Source organism: Phodopus roborovskii, unplaced genomic scaffold (assembly GCF_943737965.1).
Source record: "Phodopus roborovskii unplaced genomic scaffold, PHOROB, whole genome shotgun sequence".
Lineage (NCBI taxonomy): Eukaryota > Metazoa > Chordata > Mammalia > Rodentia > Cricetidae > Phodopus > Phodopus roborovskii.
This window is the reverse complement of record NW_026126424.1, coordinates 5408014-5429680: the sequence shown is the minus strand read 5'-3', so window position 1 is coordinate 5429680 and position 21667 is coordinate 5408014. Positions and strand designations below refer to the sequence as shown.

At 37.7% G+C, this 21667-nt stretch overlaps 1 protein-coding gene across 1 annotated transcript in view; it reads right to left on the bottom strand.

The window, feature by feature from the left end:
* Ank2 (ankyrin 2) overlaps positions 1-21667 on the bottom strand; it is a 204502-nt gene that overhangs the window by 141623 nt on the left and 41212 nt on the right. Inside the window, exons 3-4 of the mRNA XM_051185534.1 lie at positions 12981-13079; positions 10623-10721 (exon numbers count right to left, since the gene is read on the bottom strand). Coding sequence (XP_051041491.1) covers positions 10623-10721; positions 12981-13079 — 198 coding nt within the window. The remainder of the gene's footprint in view (positions 1-10622; positions 10722-12980; positions 13080-21667) is intronic.

Here is a 21667-nt window from a genome sequence, read left to right as displayed (position 1 = left end):
TCAGAATTTAAAGTTTAACAAAAATCTATTTTGATTGTCTTACTACTAGACAAAGGAGTTCAGGGGGAGACTCTTAACAGACACTCAAAACAGGACATACAGAAAAATAATTGATAATGGTCAATTCAGACAGTATGGTCTGCCCCGAAGGACCAGACCAGGGGCCCAGAAAAGTAATAGTCAACTCTAGCTGTGTCAAACCAGATTGAAGATGTTCTGCCAAGGAAACATAGAGTGTTGTCACCCTTTCTCCTGGAGAATTTTTTAACTTTATGCTTCTTAAACTCCTATACATATTCTTGCATCTCATACATCTAATTATAACAGACTGAATTCAAGGTAAAATGGGCTTCCAAGAGAAGCATGCCCCATTCCTAGGAGAGAAGGATAGAAGGGATAACATGGAAGAAAGGATAGGTCCTGCCGGCTAAAATCTGGCTGCGGCTGCTTGGCTCAGCTCACTCTTTTTCTGAAGAGTCTTTTCAAATTCTTCTTTTAGAAAGCATAAAACAAACCAAAAGAAAAAATAAACAAACAAAAAACAAGAATGCTCCTGAGGTGAAAAACAGAAACTAGTCATTTCCCACAACATTGACTAGATGTATCAAACACACACACACACACACACACACACACACACATACACACACAGAGAGAGAGAGAGAGAGAGAGAGAGAGAGAGAGAGAGAGAGAGAGAGAGAGAGAGAGAAATATATTTAGGTAGGTTTTCTGGAACATGACCATCCAAAACAATAGTTGTCAAAACCAATGTGATGATAATTATTACTCTTGCACAGGACCAGCTGTTCACAATGCATTGCCATTACTGTTTAGCATAAGTTTGATCATGGGCTATATAAATACCACACACACAAGTTCTCCTAAGGGATGACTGTGTTTTGATGTAAATACTTTTACGAAGACAATAGTTGAAATTTGACCTATAAATAAATACTTCTTCCCTGTCCCAATGGCATAAACCATGCATGTGCACTCCTGGGTTAAAAAACTTTCAGTGTCTGAGACAGTAACAGAATCCTGCAACACAGCCACAGACAGATTCTGCCACAGAACCTGGGGGAGACAATAGAAATGATTGTCAGAGATTTACACAATTTGAGTCATTTTCTCAATTAAACTGAAAGATTATGAAGAATAGTAATAAAACAATTGCCAGAAAATGTTTGCTTGCCACATGAGGAGGAATAGCAATTGGGTTAAGAATTTAAACATATCTAGAAAATCTTAAGAGAGTAATCTGGGCTAATAGTTGAGAAAGAGAAATGAGGGGGGATTTTCCTCCATAAGGAACCCTTGATTTACATTTAAAATGTGCACTCATGTGGAAGAGACAAGGGGGGGTGTCTTCATGCCCATCTCCAGACATAAGAAGTTCATCTCCATACATACAAGGATTAAAAACTCTATGTGACCAGATCATAAAACAAATGTATATGGCAGGAAAATGGGGGGTATAAGGGGAATAAATGGAGCAGCAGAAGGGAGGGCAATGGGGTGCACATGAACTAAGTGCAAGATGAAATTGTGTGTGAAGATGTCATAATGAAACCCATTATTTTGTGTGATCATTTTTTAATCAAGATAATATATAACAAACAAAAACAGGCTTTTGATATAGTGATAAAAATTTTAAATTAGTTATTAGAGATAACAAAATAGAAACTATTTTTTGGATCTGGTGGTTTAATTAATAAAGGGGCTAAAGAGATTGTCTGGTGGAAAGAGAATTTGCTATGCATGAAAATGAAGACTTGGGTTCAAATCCTCAGTAACTATGTATAAAGCTAAGTATTGCTATACATATACAGCTGGGAACAGGAGGATGATTAGTGCTGCCTGAGACCCTCTCTCAAGGGAATCTAGTAAAGAACGACACAGAAGGACACCTAAAGCTCTCTACTAACTTCCACATAAGCATAATCTCACACACCCACATGCATGGCACACGTGCACATATACTAACAGGCACACACGCACACACACACCCACAGGGAGAGACAGAGACAGAGACAGAAAGACACACAGAGAGAACAAAACTAAAATAGAAGAAAAAGTTATCAGAGTTTGTATATCGTCCTTCATTGGTTCTGGGCACCTGGCGTACACAGTGAGTTCAAACTTCTCTCTGCCTGTTTGCATCAAGTCTTTTTGTGAAGCTTACACCCCAAGTTTCCAAGCTGTTATGGCAAGGAAAGTTCCATGCTCCCAATTACTAAAATTAAACTTCTACAGAGCTTCGTCCATCCTACCTACCCTAGAGAACAACAATCTTTCATCTCCAAAGGACAACTAGTAAAGAATTACAACCTCAACCCACCGAGCATCTCTTTTCAGTAATGGAGATAGATAACACGACATGCCTAATAATTAGACTTGCAGATGACATTCACTCTATATTTACTGTAGGCCAGGACTTTGCAACTAGCTTGTTTGTAGCAACCATACATAACAAGTATTACTACCGGTAGATTAGAGGTGAGATACAGAGCTACTGAGAGATTAACAGGCCTAACCTCACATAATACAAGCAGGTGAAACCCGCTCCTCAGCTGGTAAACCACAAGTACTTGCACAGAGTCTCCATCTCTAGTGCCACACTCCTGGAGTTTGCCTTGCCATTGTGTTTCTCTCCCCCCAGTGATGTTATGGTTTAGCTATTCTATGAAAAATGCACCCCACTCCCTTTGGTGCTGTGGTTGTGGGTGCCTTTCAATTCTGAACTCTGCTGCAGATAAACCATAATGGCTCACACCTGCTAGCCCAGTGCTATCCCACAGAGCTACACATCCTGGCAAATTACGTACCCAGGCATCCTACTTAACTTGAATCAAGGCTTTATGCTTACAAAGACTGCCGTTTTTCATTATTTTCATAAAACAGTTCTCTTAGCATTCCTCACTACTGGAGGAAAATAATCCAATTTTTAGATCGACAGGAGCCTTCTTTACATCTTCAAAAAAGAGCCTCACTTGGGTGTGCCACTGTTCAAAATCCAAATTCCTGGTGCCCAAAACAATAAAAACCTCTTCCTGCTATGAAAGAGAAAAGAATTCTAAGTTCAACCAATTGGGTTATTCTATTGATGTAACAAATTAAAGACTTTGGGAACACTGTGACACACCCTCCTGCTCACCCTTGAGTGGATCTGACTCCACTGCCTCTTGCTAATGATAACCAAATGTTTTGAATTAATTCTTTTTATCCAAATCATACATAAAATAATCAGTCTCCAAGGAAAGAGTCATGGTACTTTTAATAGTCTAATGCTATAATTGGTGAAGGGCAGGTAAGTGGAAAATTCAGGTTAATGAAGACATACCTTACCAGGGGACTCCTGTTCAAAACCAGAACATAAAGAAACACATACTACTTCAGAACAGAAGGAACTTGTAGCCTGAGAGAACTCTAAAGCCCTATTCCATGGTTAAGAGTCATCAATGTGTCCCACAGTACAGTTAGTCAGGGTTAGAAAAATACTAAACAAAGCCCATGTTTTTGTCAAAAGTAGATTGGCAATGTTACAAAATGGTTCCTGTTAACCTTCCATTTTCTTTCCACTTTTAACATAAGAAAGAAAGGAATGAAATAAAGAAGTAAGGAAGGGAGGAAGGGAGGGAGGGAGGGAGGGACGGAGGGAGAGGGAGGGAGGAAGGAAGGAACGAAGAAAGGTTTGTTGGCTTGGTTTTGATTGGTTAAAATATCTACTTTTTTTTTTTTCTGTGTTGGCCTGCCCGTCTTGGCCAGGCTGGCTTTGAACTCAGAGATCTGCCTACCTCTGCCTCCCAAGAGCTGGATTTAAAGGCATATGCCACCACCACAAGGCTTAAAATAATTGATTTTATCTTTAAGGAAATAATTGTGTTACCTTTAGGAAAAATATGTTTATTATATTCCATGTAAATGTTATATCAAAGGTAGAGGGAGGAAAACTAAAAGAGAATGAGATTCAGATCTGGTTGATTAGGAACATTGAGATGATCTAGGGATTTCTCCCTCAAACAACTGGCTTTACCAAGCTAATACGTCTGAAGTCTACTTTTCTGGCTTCTTAGCCTCACCTTTATTAGATCTTAGGGATGAGCCTTTCTAGGATAGCAGAACATAAAGTAACATTTGACTTCATTCTGCTCAAAATGTGATGCCTGACAGACTGAACAAACTATAAAGTAAGATTCCCCAGACGTGCCACCCCATAAAAGCCACACCTGAATCAAAGATGCAACAAAACCAAATGAATAGTTAGATCTTTTCATTGTGGAGTGATAGAACATTGTAGATCAAGAGCCAAATTATATTGGATGATCTTTATTTCACTATCAAGTGAAGTGTTGGAAATTAAGTCTGAGCAAACTATTAGCTTCTACCAACTAAGAACCTAGGGATGTCATCAAGTCTGTTTTATTATAAAGCCCATGCACATGTAGGCAGAACAAGATGGAATCAGCTGAGTATTAAACTTTACAAATAATAATAATAATATTACTAAAGCAGTGGGGGTCATAGGGAAGAATGAGAGGGGAAGCAACAGGGGTGGATTGGATCAAAGCATTATTTGTACGAGTAAAAACTAAATAAAATATTTTAGAAATAAAGATAAAATGTATAAAAAATGAAAAAGGAAGAATGTCATAAGATACGTTCTGAAACTTACTGAAGAGTTTTCAGCGCTTTGCTGCATGTAACCTTATGCCATGCATTTATTCTGTGATTATAAAAGTTCATGAAAGCATCTCCTTACTGGAACGCATCCTGTATGGGTTGGGGCAACCTAATTCTGTGGTCTCAGGCCAGAGTCACTCATATTTTACTCACTTTTCATCTACCCATCCCTTTGAGATGAGACCTGTGCTTTGCATGAACAGAAATCTGGAAGAAAGTGCAGTTACAGGAACTATAAGGAGGTACCTGGAAGAAGATTGTAAGCATGTAAAGGAATCATTTGAGTCCCGATTTGTCATCAATAATGACTGAGCAAATGAATTATAATTGTTACTTATTTTTTTATATATTAAATCAACTCTTAAGGGTGACTAGAATATAAAACAAAGTTAGTTACTATACATGAGAAATGGAAACACATATTCAACCTCCAGTCTCATATGCACAAGGTATTACCTTAGAGAGGTTTGAGGAGACTATCTGGTCTCAAGAAGCTAACCATCATGGAGAAATGTAGATACACAGTCAAAAGCGTAACAAACAAATAAGGAAATTTCAGCAGGCAAAATCAATGCCTCAAATATTTCAAAAAATAATTTATATTTTAATGATATAGAATTGTAGCAACTTTAAAGTCATGTCTCTGAATCTGGTAGATTTACAAGTTAAAAAGTAGACAGACTAAATATTTTCTTTCTACATATTTATGCTACAGAACATTTTTATGAATAAATTACTAAATATTGTTAATTTTTTAACAGATGACTTTCATGGACAGATGGACACCTCAACCTCACTTGGACAGAACTGTGTACAGAATGTGAAAGTGCAGAGTAGAGTGTAAGAAAGTGTCTGCACTTTAGAAATCAGGCAACCATTCCCAAAACTAGTACTATTTCTCATCTTACTGTTTTGACTTTCAATCCCATAAACCCCATCAAACAGCTATCACTGAGGTTCTAAATAGACATCATGGCATGGAATAATGGGGCAGAAAAGACGCGAGCCTAGTCACACGGACAACTGGCTCAGTTTCCATCATATTGTTAAGCCCATAGAGAGTGCAAATAAATACTGGTCCATTGTTAGCAGGAAGGTACTTACTTCCACTTAACACATAGGTCAGCATTCATGGAGTTCCAGACTCCTCGTGAATTTAAGACACTACATGTCATAATTGGCATTGTGTCTTCTGAGAAATGCTGAAGATTCTCTGCTTGGCCAGACATCAGTTCAACTTCTGATTTTCTCCTATCCCCATCTGTGGTGGGATTTTTCTTTGGGTCACTAGCTCATTCCCAAATAATCACACAGAGACTTATTAATTGGGAAAGCTCAGCCCATGGCTATGCTTGTCCTTAACTAGCTCTTACAACTTAAATCAACCCATTTATATTATATTAACTGCAGAATTTTAAGGAAACTATAACAGAGGCATTCTAAGAATATAGGTAATCTGGGCTGCTTATCTTTATTGGTGTCTGGTCCTTTTTTTCTAAAAATATATAAACTTTTAAGGGTAACATACATATCTATATTAACACATGTGTGAAATGTGCAGTGTGCACAAATTAGCTAAAGATCTGTCTACTTTATAAATGGTCTGTTTAGACTTCATAACCAAACCTTTATCTGTGACGTATGAAATGATGGCATGTAATAGTAAATCACAAGGATTCTGTAGCCAACAAGTTTTATCATATCTCATCCAGTCTCTGAGCTGTTCCCATGGTTGAGAGATCAGCGCATATGCCACCTGTCCTGTAGTCTTTCTTGGTTTCTTTATTTCATGTCTGAAGCCAAAAGTTTTAGGTCTCCCCAATCAAATCTGTTCTTCATTAATTTTAAAGACACATATAACTTTTTGTTTCCTGTGGAAACAAAGGCATAACCTCTCCCTCGATGCAACATACTTTCCAACTCTCATTTTGAAGTTAAGACATTCTTAAAATATGTAATTGGTTTAATTTAGCAGTTTCCATAATCCAGTATCTCTCGGCAACTATTGGTTTTTGTAAATTAGCATTTAAAATACTCAAAGTCAACAAAGCACCATACAGGAAGCAGATATCCAGTGTATTTCCCATCTTTACAAGGCTTACTTTCTATTCATCTTTACTCTGTCTTTAAAGATTTTACTACTTTAAACTATTTTTCTCTATGACTGTCTATACCCATTTTCTTTTCTTTTGTTCAGTATCTAAGCCCATCTTTAAATATACTGAACCTTTTTAGAGGTTTTTGTGTCTGGATCTGGCTTAATGAAGTGCCTGCAGCATTCTCTGACAGCATAAGACCAATCTTAAATAGTCTTATCAGCCACCATGTGGCTCAGGTTAGCACATGGCACTGGCAGCTGATTCCAGCCCACAGGCAGTGGCCCATAGCTGCACCTCTGCATGCCTCCTTGTACCAGCCTGACTGAGAGACTACAGGTCTAAATCCACATAATCCTTGTCCAAAACTTTTCTAAGCTCTCGAAGGCCCTATGTTTGGATATTCAAGCCCTACACTGGGTGCCATATGTAGCTGAATTTTTCTTTGGGCCATCAGCTCACTAACAAATAATGACATGGAGACTTCTTATGAATTATGAAAGCTCAGCCTATAGCTTGGGATTGTTCCAAACTAGCTCTTATAACTTAAAATAACCAGTGTATAGTAACCTATGTTCTACTATGTGGTGTTACCTCTCTCCCATCTTGTTCCTCCTGTTTCCTCTATGTGTCTCCTGGCATCTCCTGTGCATCTAGATTCCTCCTCTTCCTTTGTTTACCTGGAAACCCTACCTATGCCTCCTGCCTAATTATTGACCATGCAGCTTTGTATTATACAATCACAGCAATACACCTTCACACAATGTATAAATATCCCACAACACTCTTCTGTGAGCCACCTTGTAAAATCTAGTTTTACCAGAAGACTCCTGTAAACCATTGTAGTTCAAACTCCCATCTTTGGTATCTCATTACCCTCAGTAAACAAAGAAGTTATTTATTCACCATATCCCCACACAAATGGAGGCCCTGGCTTCCTTCCTTCAGAAGAAGCATGCTAGTCACTTTAGCCAACCTGTCCTCTTTCCCCCATGTTCCTTCCCACTTAGAATCCATCTACAAGACACTTACTCCTTAACTGTAAATTCTAACTTGCCAACTGATTTATTCAGAGTCAAGCCATTTCTCTCTTCTACTATAGAACTGCAGTGCAGCAATCCCCAACAGTTTGCTTTACCACCTATTATCATAACACAGGTGGAGGTGTCAATCAGTCCTCAGTTTAGATAATTAATGCAGAAAATCCCACAAATGCATACGTCTCCATACTTATAAACTCCGGGAATTTAACAAATATTGATTACTTGGAGCTTTTATCCCTTTCATATTTCAAAAGTAATTTTATTAATCTACTTTGAAATAATCCAGATGTTTGTCTTCTGAATTTCAGACTGTTCTCTATTTCTGTATTTTGGATTAAGTTTTTAGAAAGATATAGAAAAGAGTAGAATTTGAATATAAAATTTAGGATTTGTGGGATGAATCTTGCATTTCTACATCTTTTTCATAGTTCTTGAAAGAAGGAGTGGTTCTATTTCCCTGAGTATATCCCCCCACCCCCCCTGCATTCATCTAATACCAAATGCTGGATACATAAATGCATGTCAAGAGTAGGATGGGAATGAGAGAAATAAAAGGTGATGGAGGGTTCACATCAGCATCTATGATCTTAAATCAACATCTTTTCAAAATTTCCAAGACACATCAGCAAGATTGTTAACTTGCCTGTATAAACATCTATTTTTAAATCAAAATCTCAGCCAACTGATAATAGTAACTATCGAAATTCATTAATGCCATCAGCCTCATTGAATGACTGAGGCATTTAGAAAAACAACTTTAAATTTGATTAAGTGTTCCCATTCAGAAATTTTCTCACAATATAATAAAACCATCTGAAACTATTTACCAGGATTCCCTGCCATGTGAATCTTAACCATGCCATGTTAACACTGAGTTAACAATGTGCTGTGCAAATAAAGATTATTTTAATCTCATAACGATGGCATCAACTTTCCCTTAAGATACATTAAAAGCTGATATGATTAGAGCCACAAATAAAAACTTCAGTGACTCTGAAAATAAATGAATGGTAAGATGGTTTTAGCTTATTATCCTTGAGTTGTCTCCAAAGCATATAAGCCACCAAGTAACAACTAATATCAGAGCTTCTAACAAGCACTTATTTGCGACATTTGCCAATTGTCAAATTCTATCACATCACTACGTTCAATGAACTGTTTGAAGAAATGCAACCCCATTCTTTTTATGGAGTGATATTTCAGTATTGCAGGTTAGTGTCCTGTCATCTTAAGGGAAACCACCAGCATCTATTTAAACATAATTAGCTTTCTGCTCCATGCTCTCTATATTCATAACTGATTGAGACATAGTCTGGGATACATGACACACCAGACTTCTCTTGTGCCCTCTGAAGCAAGTGTGGCTGCCAGGCTAGCAGCATCTACATAATCTGAGAACTTTCTACTCCAGAGCACCCAGAAATGTATTTTAGAAAGCTCTGCAGGTGACCACAATTGGATGTTGTTTTGCTATAAACAAAAATGTCTTTCAGGGCTAGGGAAAGAGCCCAGAGGCACCTGCCTGTAGGACAACTGTTCAGCCTCTGAAGTAACACTCCTAGCTCACACCCAAAAGTTGTTATTGGAGTAGTACTATTTTGTAGCACCCTGTGTTTTCAAGCCTAAAATGTTGCTATACCTAATAGAACATATTAATGTTGATGTTTTTTGTTTGTTTGTTTTGTTTTTACAATGGTACCAATCTTTTAAAAAAAAATTAAAGGTTTACATTAAAGTATGTGTTTCAATTCTTAGTAAATCATTGATGCAAATTTAGCTGAAAGTTTGAGTTGCAGAGAAAACAGAAAGTGGTTAATTAAAACTCCATACCATTACACAGCCATTAATGGATGCCTTATCTAATATAAATAGACATATTAATCTCTGTAATCAAAATGAAAGAACACTAAGCTGATTCTGTTATTTATTTTTAGAATTTCCCTAGTCTGGAATGTGTGACATCTATACAGTCATATGTCTGTAGACATAATGAGGAATGAACATCACAGAGAGTAGATCCTGCTACACAAAGGCAAGCTGGTGGGCATGTCCCAGAGGATGGATGAAACTGAACGGCCGGTATCTTCTATAGTACACCCTGTGTGGTTAGTATGCAAAAAGAAAGCCTGAGGAAAAAGAAGGATCCTTGTTTGTTTGTGTGGTTGTTTTTTAAAATGGTACCAACCCCAGGGTTTCCCACATGTGGAAGGAATGCATTTTATTAGAAAGATGCAGAGTTCAATTCCTACACAGAGATGTCATAGATATCAAGAATAAAGAGAGGAAAAAATATGGAAATCAAAAAAAATATGGAAATCAGGTTTTTTGTGCGATTCATATTGTTTCTTTTTCTTAATTTCAATAGGATGGTTTTATGGTTTTATAGATACCTTTTATGGTTTTATAGATACATCATAAATGAACGATTATAACTGGCCAGTTTCCCTAAGTGTTTTAATAAAGCCACAGTTTGATTTGAGCTAAACAAAGTATAGGGTGTCCTGTATCATTATAGCAGAGCCCTCCCATTTGGAATACTGGCTTTTTATTTAAATTTATAGGAAGAACCACCATTTCATGGATGTCACTGTCATCAGTTCCTCTCGTTTGAAGCACCTAAGACAATGATGGACTAGCATTTACAAAGTGCTTGGAAATAAGAAACTGAAAAATACAATTTCATAGACTATTTTGGATAAAATAAGTAAAAGAATTTGGGGGAAAAGTAAACCTACTAAATGAATATGACAAAAGCATACTATAAACTTATTCACAGCAGAGACAACCCAAATGTAATTAATACCTGTGACTGTGCGTTGATATTGGCTCCTTCTTTAACGAGAACTTTGACAACTTCTGCTTGTCCCGCCAGTGATGCAATGTGAAGAGCAGTATTTCCCTTCTGTTTCGACAAAATAGAATAGAAAACGTTACAGGCTTCCAAATTGTGTAGAAACCAACATGTACCAGCACTTTCAAGTTTATTCATAGCTCAAATTATTAAAGTGTGATATTTTGTCAAGGTAAACCATTCTCTTTTATCAATCCCACCTTGTAAAGAATTTGCTGACATCTAAAAGTTAGTAATCCTCCAACATTTCACTTCACTGTCTTTCGTAATACTGGTACCATGTTGGAAACATCAGAGGACTAAAATTTTTATGATATTTTTTATTTAAATTTGAAACAAGTTTGTTTTACATGTCAATCCCAGTTCCCTCACCCTCTCCTCCTCCCATGCCCCCCTCCAAAAATTTTAACAAAACCACATTTTGTGGATGTGTGTGCATGTGACAGTGCCTGTCTAATTCAGAGGATTTGGGGAGAAAATGGTACTATTGAAGAAATATATCAATGTTCTTGAAACATTGCTTATTTAACTGTGCTGGAGAAATGGCTCTGTAGTTTACAGCGTACGCACAACAGATCCCATTGCCCACATTAGATGGTTTACAACCATGTGTAATTCCAGCTCCAGAATATTGCATGTCTTGTTCTGGCCTCCTCAGGCACAAGATGCATGCACGTGATGCATATGGGCATGTACACACACACACACACACACACACTTACAAATCTTTCAAAAAAGACACTGGGGACTCTCAGTGAGTGGACAAACTTGGACAAGAGTTATTGTTTCTACCTACAAGGAAACACGTTTTTGATCAACATATTTCAGAAATTAAAAAGTAAATTATGTATCAACCATAAAAAAATACGGTTTCTACCAGTTACTACATCAAAATGTATGATAAGAGTCAACACTGATGAAAGGAAGTGAAAATGTGATTAAGAGAAATAATGAAAATGGAAAAATTAAAACAGAAATATAGACTCGTGAACCATAAAGTTCAATTATCTTTCTCTTTCTGTTACCAAATCACTGTAAAGCCACCATCCCACTCAGCATCTGTGGGACCCCATCTCTTCTCATAAAAGATCTGTTCTTCTACAGAAAATTCTACAGCTTTAATCTAGGACTAAAATTAAATCTCCACCGGGCAGTGGTAACACACACCTTTATTCTCAGCACTTGGAGTCAGAGACAGGTGAATCTCTGTGAATTTGAGACCAGCCCAGTCTACAGAACAAGTTCCAGGACAGGTAGGGCTATACAGAGAGACCCTGTCTCAAAAAATAAAACAAAAACAAAAGTAAATCAGAACTGTGCATGATGGAGCAAACCTAAAATCCCTACACTAATGAGGATGAGTGAACAACACCCAGAGTCTCACAGCACCTGGATTCACAATTGGCAACCTTATTTCAAAAAGACAAGAGCACAGATTGGTGATAGTGCAGCTTCCTGGCATGTACACGACCCTGGGACTGATCTCAAGCACTTCTTTCCCCACAAAGAAACACCACACACACACACACACACACACACACACACACACACACACACACACACACACACCATGAAAGAGAAGAAGGTAGTGGAGGGGAGGGAATAAAATGATGTATATTTTTAAAATACCAGTAGACTGTAGAAAGAAAAATAAGAGTAATAGCAAACATTTAAGCAAACAAAAATTGGTGGGTTTAACAAACATGTTATGAACAATTCAAGGGAGGGAAATATTTTGATCTACATTAAAATCAATATTCTAATAATTATAGTAACTGAATCCATGACCCAAAAGTTCTCTCACAGTAGAGCATACAGGATCGGGTATATTTATACCAAACAGAATGAATACTAGAAAAGACACATCAATTTATAGCATAAAAATGATTTGTTCATTTCAATTGAGAAGTTAGCCTTATCAATTGAGTTGTTTGTTTGTTGGTCTGTTTTTAATGAATTGACTTTGGGAAAACAGATGCAAGTGTCTACAAAAGGCTCATGTTGATCTATGCTTCTTTGTGAATCCAAGGAGGAATGATAGTACATTAGGAACTAGATCTGGGCTTCTTCTTGAGTCTCACACCTAAGTCCTGAAACAAAATGGTCCAAATTCTGGATGTTAATTAAGAAGGTTTAAGTTATACTCCTGAGTGCCCAGTAATCCCCAGAAAACTTGTAAATAACTGGAAAAGGCTTTAGACCTCTTCCTCTTCAAAAACTAAACAAATTACTACAAATTAAAAACAAACACACAAAAAATTTCCCTCTTTTTCATTGTTAAGAAACAAATTCCATGGGCAGGAGCGGTACCTTAGTGGCAGAATCCACGGAGGACCCTCTTCCCAGCAGCTCCTGCACCAGGCCCACGTGGCCTTCCTTGGCTGCCAGATGGAGAGCATTGAGTCCATTCTGAGAGAAGAACAAGTGAGGCTTAGAGGCAGAGAAATGAAGAGGAGACAGTGCAGTAAACATAACCCAGGACAGATGCTCGCTGGTGTCTCATCTGACTTTCTTTCTTCATTTCACTTTACTTATTTATGTATTGACTTCTGTGTGTGTGTCAACTGTAGTCTATTTCCATCCAGAGAGATTGGTTTCCAGAGATAGAGGCACAATGGTAATGGTTCATTGGGAACAAAGTTTGGAAAGCTTCATTTCAACAAGCTTGCACTTCTTTAACTGAGAAGTACGAAACATGGGGCTGGAGCGAGGCCTCTGGCAAGGGTACTTGCTGTGAAATCACGAGGCTCTAAGTTCAGATCCCACTATCTCCAACACACACATAAAAATCTGGGTGTCAGGGCCGAGAATATGTTTCAGTGGTTAAGAGTATTGACTACTGTTCCAAAGGGCCCATTTCAGTTCCTAGCACCCACATGGTGGCCCACAACTGTCTGTAACTCCAGTTTCAGGGTTTCCCATGTCCTCTTTTGGTCTCTGTGGGTGCCACCTGGCCCCCACAGGTAATGCACAGACATACATGCAGGAAAGACAGCCACATGTATAAAATATTAAAACAATAACTTAAACACTATACTTAAAAACCTAGGCATTGCTACATATCATCTAGAACCCAAGTACTTATAGGGAATAGGACAAGTATATCCCTCAACTAGCTAGTTAGTTGCCTAGTACCAGGTTCAGTGAGATACTTTCTTGAAAGAACAAGGCAGAGAGTGGTACAGCAAAACAGTGGATGTCCTTCCTAGCCCTCTGCATATGCACAAGTATGCACAGGACACACTAGTGTGCATGCATGCCAGACTCACAGACACATGCACACAGACACAGAGCATACACACACACACATACACACAAAGCATATAAGTATTTTTCTAATGAGAAAATAAGGAGACTAATTCCTTATTATTTATTGTGCTGGCTAAAGTCAAACTTCTGTGCAATATTAAAGATACAGTTTTTCAATAAATGATAGAAAATTCCTTTTACAGAGTGATTAAAAGCAATAAACCATGTTTAAAGTCACAACGCTGGAATGATAGTTTTATACTTAATTTTAGAAAGCAAGAGCCTTTTTTTAATAAAATAAAAAGTATCTTAGAATCTCTGGTAATCCTGTCAAATCCAGTTTCCTTCCTACCTAAATCTCTAAAATTTAACTTTGTACTACAGCACTGAAAAAAATAAAAAAAAGTTACCTAGTTTGACCTATAAATTCAGTGTGGCATTTGTTAAAGAACAAATGACATTCTTCACAGATGTACATATTTATGGAAATCTCCTAAAATTCAAGAAACTACAAAAGATGCAAAATAGCCAAAACTGACCACAAAATATATAGCAGAGTTTGAGCAACCCAAACAGCATGGCATGGGCATAGAAAGACCCATGAACTGAATAGAGAGCCCAGGAATGGATCGAGGCACTTATAGGCAGTTGACTTTTGACAACTGTATCAAGAACACACACTTGGGAAAGACAAGCCTTTTCAAGAAATAGAACAAAAAAGATTCAATAATACACGAAAGAGTGAAGCAAGTCCCACATGTCTTACCAGTTACAAAAACACAAAATGAATTGAAGACTTAAATGAAAGACCTGAAACTATACACCTATTAAGAAAAGATGGGAAATGATTCATGCCTTTGGACTGGACAGATGTTTTTAGGGTTAATCTCTCAAAATCATAAGGAATAAAATAAAAACTAGAAGAATGGATCACACAAAAATATCTTCTACTTCATTCAGTCCAGGCATTGGTGGCATATGCCTTTCTTGGGAGTCAGCAGCAGTCGGATCTCTGTGAATTGGAGGCCATCCTGTTCTGCAGAGCTGCAGAGCAAGCTCCAGGACAGGCTCCAAAGTAATACAGAGAACCCCGTCTCAAAAAACAAACAAACAAAACAAAAACTGACAGAGGTTACTTCCAAATGCAGGAAGAGGAATGCAAAAAATTCAATAGTAAGACAAGCAAGCACAAAAAAAAAAAACCTGACAAAAATGAGCAAGACACCTAAATAGATATTCTCAAAAAGGACATACGATGGGCAGCACATATGTGATAAAATTACTATTATGGAAATGTGAATCAAAACCATAAGATATTATATTCCTTATTAGAATAGCCAATGGCCTTTATGAAGAATATAGGAATGTCATGTTGGTAAAGATGTAGGGAAAAGTGAATCCTTGACATTGTTGTGGGAAAGAAAATCAGTGCAACCAGTACCGAAAATGGAATAGAGTCTTCAAAAAGCTTAAGAACAGACTATTGAATAACTCAGCAGTGCTACTAGTGAGGATAACAAAGGAAGTGAAGTCAGGAATATGAATGCCATGTCATTCTCCTGCAGAATCTGAAGAGACTGACTTCATATAAGTTGAGTAGAATGCTGGTTACCAGGAGCTAGGGAGGGTAGAGAACAGGTCAGGATGGGGACACACTGGCCAATGGGTATAATGTGGTAGTTAGAGAGAAGGAATAATTTCAAAGTAGCCAGGAAAAAAGGATTGTAAGCATTCTCAACAGAATAAATAGTCATCATTGGGGGGACAGATAAGGTAATTACCTCCATCAATTGTTACACAACAATACACATGTTGAAACTACTTCCTGCATCCTATGTACAATTATCATATGCCAATTAAAGATAAATTACCTAAAGAAAAGTCATTTAAAAGATCACTAAATATATTTTTGCATTAAACTGACATAAAGTTTGGAAGTAAACCTTATCAAATATACAGCAGAACCAAACATAAACAAACCCAACATGCTTTAAGGCAAGTATGCATTGTCACTGCCCAAGAATCTGTAGTTGAGATACAATAAATGAGACATGAATAAAAAAAAAAAAAATTGTCCTAATGGGCTCATTGGGCTTCACTTTGCGTTAAAAATGAAATAATATCTGTTTTGTTTGTCCTTACAAACAGATTCCGGGTATCTCGCCTGGTTTAACTTTGAGTAGATGGATGAGGTTAGGATCTCAAGTTTTCACGGCTCTGGTGTACTCAGGGACACCAAGTGGAAAGAGATAAGGGAATTTTAGAACCTGTGACAAGACTTTTAGGAAACATAACAAAGGAGCTGCCAACACAGTGAATGTCTGAGAAAGATGGGGTTTTCTGACCCACTGAGTTCACCCCGTATACCAAAGATATCAGTCTTAGTCACTCAACAAACAGGGGATGTCTTCACTCCTAGAATCACATAAAGGAAACCACTACATTTTAAATTTGTTTCAATCTTTTTATTCCGTGTCCAGACTCCAGAATAAGAGTTGTAAATATATGCAATCTTCTTCATAAGTGGCATTCCTATTCTGAGGACAATGGAGGGAAAATAATGATACCATAAGATGGAATTAGCATAAAAATGCAATTAAATGCAATAATGTGTAAGAGCTTTTCATTTCTCTAGTATCAGTGTTCTGAATATTCTGTGTAGCATTTTGTTGTTTTCTTAAATCATTTAATAAAGAATTTTTTAACATGAATAATTGTGAGATTTTTTTTCTCTTTTAGCTTTTTGTGGGGCCCACAACCCAGCTCCCAAATAAATCATACATGGAGACTTATTCTTAGTTATGAATGCCTGGCTTGGCATTAGCTTGGCTTGTTTCTAGTCCTTTTACCTTTTTCCTCTCAGCTTTTATCTTTCTTACTTTTGTATGTCTTTTTTTTTTTTTTTTTCCTTACTCCATGGCTAGCTGAGTGGCTGGGTGGCTGGGTGGCTGGGTGGCTGGGTGGCTGACCCCTGATGTCCACTTGTCCTTGTTTTCTTGTTCTTCCATTTATACTCTCTGCCTGCCAGCCCCATCTATCCTTGCTCCTGTCTCGATTTTCATTGTTTAGCTCCTTATTAGAACCATCAGGTGTTTTAGATAGGCACAGTAACATAGCTTCACAGAGTTAAACAAATGTAGCATAAACAAGTCACACATCTTAAAATAATATTCTACCATAAATAAGAATCTGTGACCATTTATATAATGGAACTCTTTTGAAAACCAGGCCAGTATTACTTCTAATTGTGTGTTGTTGAATTTGGCATAAAAGTGTAGGAGTATGCATTTGTGTGTGCAGGTTTAAAATGTACGTATGTGTATTGAGGCCAGAGATGGAAGTCTGGTATCTTTCCTCAGATGCTCTCCCCTTTTACGTTCCAGGCAGGGTTTCTCACCTTAATCTCTATTGACTCAGCTAGGCTTACCCACCTGGGCTTTAGCTTCACCTGGTCTCCATATGCACAGCTTGGCATTTAATAAGTAATGTTTAAAGAAGTATTCAGAAACCACACATCTACTTTCCAATAATTGGGGGATGTGTAGATGCCCTAGCAACATATTTTTCAAATGTAATACATTGAGATGGTTATCAATACATTCTGCATAAAAGAGAAGGAAGGCTCAAGGAGTAGGTGGGTGGGGAAGCACTTGCTCAGCAGATGCAACATGATTGGATAAATAGCTACGGGTGGAATCACATTTGAGTACATCTTTGCTTGGGAATTGCATTCTCTATTCTTTTGCTTAATTCTGAACTCTCGCTCCACCAAGGCTTCAGAACCTGAGAGCTTAGAAGGACTTTGAGTTTATCTAGCATTGTAAGGTACTGCCAGTGTAACACCGGGCCTGAGACCCGATCACTCTGATAAATACTGATGGATGAATGAATAAATATAAAGAGAGCATAAAGAGGTTGTTTGGGTAAGTATTGGTTTTGTAAATAATGAAAGCTGATGTATTTGAAATACAAAAGTAACAGACATTATAGTGATAAGATTTTGAATGCAGAGTTTCGTCTAAATAAGATTAGAGATTTGGGGTTTGAAGATATTTTTTCCAGATGTTTTAGGTCTACTAACAAAACAAAGACTTGCTCTGCCAAAGACATCTCCTTTCTAAAATATAAGGTCATAAAACTCAGTAAGCCTTCTACTTGAGGTCAATGACTGGTGTCATTGACTCATAGATCTGTCTGTGCAATTTTCTGTGATGATCTACCCTATGACTTCCTTTCCAAGACCATAGAAATGAGGTATCACTTCCCTTTAGTTGCTCTCCTAAAATTTTGTCTCGTTTAGTAGGATCTTCAGACTTGAGAGATGGTCATGAAAGTATGAGATCCTTCATTCATATCCTCAGCACGTGCACTTGCCACCCCACTGCTGGGAGAGGCAGGGTGGACAAAGGAGGCTCTCTGGAGCCAGTAAGCCTAGCGAAATCAGTAATAGAATCAGTCTCAAAAGAAAGGGGGACATCAACTAAGGAAGACACCTGACATAGAACTGTGGCATTCAAACACATGTATATATACCACACAAGTGTGTGTGCACACACGCACACACAGACACACACACACACACATACACACACACACAAGATCTTTTTGGCAATCACTTGTACTGCAATAGAGTTTCCCTTTTGAAAATTTTTAAAGTTTTCTTTCAAAAACCTGATGCCTATCTTTATTATAAGTTAAAACAAACACAAACTTCTTTTCTTTTGAAATTTTTATTTATTCTTCTCTATTGCAAAATGTCCCAACTGCAGCTTCCCTTCCCTCTACTCTTTGTAAAATGTCATTACCAGCTAAGATAAAATGGAGGAAGATTTCTCACCACAAGTTCTTAAATTTTTTAGCTGTGGCAAGTACATACTTAAAAGCCCTTACACTGATCTCTTGGCATAGGAACTTCTAGCTAAAAAAGGGATTATTCAGAAGCAGAATTTGTTCCATACATGTTGTCATGAATAGCGACTTAGCACATGCACATGGCTTGGTGAGTTAAGGTGCTTGCTGCCAAGCCTGACAACTTGAGTTTCATAACTGGGTTCCATGTAGTAGAAGAAACTCCTGAAAACTGTCCTCTGACCTCCTCAGGTGGCTATGGAGACACACACACACACACACACACACACACACACACACACACACACACACACACACTAAATACACACATAACATAAGACATAGCTACTTAGTATTGATCTAGTTCATCTTATGGACATGAAGTTACCAGAGTGCACAGTGATAAATTCCACTTAATCATACATCTCAGTTGATCTTGCTGAGACCCCTGTGGTGGATCACTCTCCTGGAGATCAGACTTCCCACAGGAGCCTTTCTGACACTGTAGTGCAGCAAACAGACACCTGGCAACATTGGCCACACTTCACAGGATTTTACTTTTGATAAATATGTTTCACAGTGCTTAGGGACCAGGAAGGAAAGCGGCATAGACACTGGACAGCCTTCATGTTTGGGTGGAAACACAAGGCGAGTCCTAGAGCTTTCCCCACAGGATTTCATGCACATGTTTGAGGACTAATTGTTCTTTCCCCCATGAAAACATAAAACACCAGTTTCTGCACTCATTGGAACATTCAACATAAGTTTATTGAGCTTGGCTGAAACAAATAATTTTCTGGAACAATTTATTTTTCTGAGACATTAAAGATTCGTTCCCCAGATATCAGTATAGACACATAGTGAGGTCATTAGAAAGCTTTGTATCTGGAACATGTTATCTTTTTTTCCTGCAGAAAGGGCTTCACTGCACTATGGGCTATCACTCACTTCACATTTGGTTTTTACATAAAGAGGATATGGACGTCTATCTGAGCAACACTCATGGCTTTGTGTGCACAGTCCATTCTCCCAGTTAACTATTGCTGTGCTCTGAAATGAGAACAGAAGCCTCCCTACTTTTCACTGTCCTTTAATTCTGAAAGAGAAGCATAATTCAGTGTTTGCCTTTTTTTTTTTTTTTTTTTTTTTTTTTTGCTAGTTACCAGGAAATGGAATAGATTCAATATCTGAATTAAGGAACTATCTTTGTATCTCTTCTTACTTCTTACTTTCTTTTGTGAGTTTTGTTTTTAATGACACCATAGTCACAACACCTGTGAGCAATATTTTAGACATGACAATAATTTAATGAAGATGTTTTGTGGTGGTCTTTTTTCATCTTAGTACAGCACTGTGCTAAGTACTTTCACTGTGATTTTGATAAGAGCTCTGCTTTCTAGAGTTGATGAATAGCGTAGTTATACTTTATCAGTACAATGGTTCTTTTAAAGCAGATACTAATGACTCAAAATTCTAATCAATTCTGGCAAAAAACCTTAAATTTTTAATATAAGGAATTAAAAACAAAAGTTTAAGATGTAAACCTAAGAACTACTTAAAGTTGAAAATAGTGGGCTAAACAATGAGTTAATATCATTAGTACTTCAGGGTGTATGTGTGGGGGGGTGCCATATTATGTACTGCAACAAATCTGAAAGAAAATAGATGAATATACAGCAAAAAGAATTTCCAAATAATGGTTGAAAGTGCCAGTGTTCAGAGGAAAGAGCTGAAAGTCTTCTGTCTGTGTTTAAAGGGACAGTATTCCCCTTGTGTGCAACTATTAAGCTCTTTTTTCTTTTTTTTAAATCTTGCCTTATTATTATTTCCTCTTTTTTAAAAGTATGGTTACTTTCAGAAGTATTACGATGTTGCTGGGGTTAAAGTAAAGTAGTAGTCTGTCCCCATGCTGCAACACCACAGCACTGGGACTTTGGGCAGCCCGAGGGCCTTCTCAACCCTCTGACTGCAATGTCTCTTGCCACAACTACAAACAATGGCAATGGAACCATCTGACACAAGAAACACTATTCTTTAACAATAGGATGATAAACATAAAAGTGTAAGCCCACCAGTTACATGCATCACATCCATTGTTTCAGTAAGGGAAGGATGCAGAAGTTAGAGTCCCTTGAGCTGCCTATTGATCCACGCTCTGCTGGACCAATGCTACCACCTTCACCCCAAAAGATGGATCAGTCTTCACTGGTTATTGCAGAGCAGGCTAGCCAGAAAATCTTAAGGGCAAATGCTGGGCAAACGGCATGGGAGGTCAAATTTTAGTGTCCATATCCCACTTGCCTTATTTACTGCTATGATACACTTTTACGAAAGTATTTCTTGACCTCCGAAACACTAAACTTTTCCTGGGCTTTGCAGTGAAATTAGTAAGTTTTGAGATTAATTATTACTATGTACTTAGCTTCCAATAGTCAGACTGTTTAACCTGCCTTTAAAGGAACGATGTAACATACGTTAGCATGCCTTGGATTTCCTATGCAAACAGCTTTCATAACCCCAGCATGGCTTTAAAATGTTAGATTATGTACTCTTCCATGCCTCTGACCCATTATAACCTATATACATGAGTTGTAGTAATCATTTGCTGAAAGCAGACAACATGGTGAGTACAATCTCAAGAAAAATAGCTACCATAAATGTTGCACACAACATAGCTCTAGCTTAGGAACTTCAGTTTTCAGTGGCAAGTGCTATTCAAGGTCAGTTGGGGTCAGTAAAATGACTGCTTCCCTTGTAAAACTCTGCTAAAAACTTCTATAAAGAGTCCCTTCACTCTTTCTCACAGTGTGTTTTCTGTGGTGGTCAATAAATACAGAACAAAGCCTTACATTAGAGATGGGCATGGCAGATTTCAGACATATAATCAGGCAATAGGGACA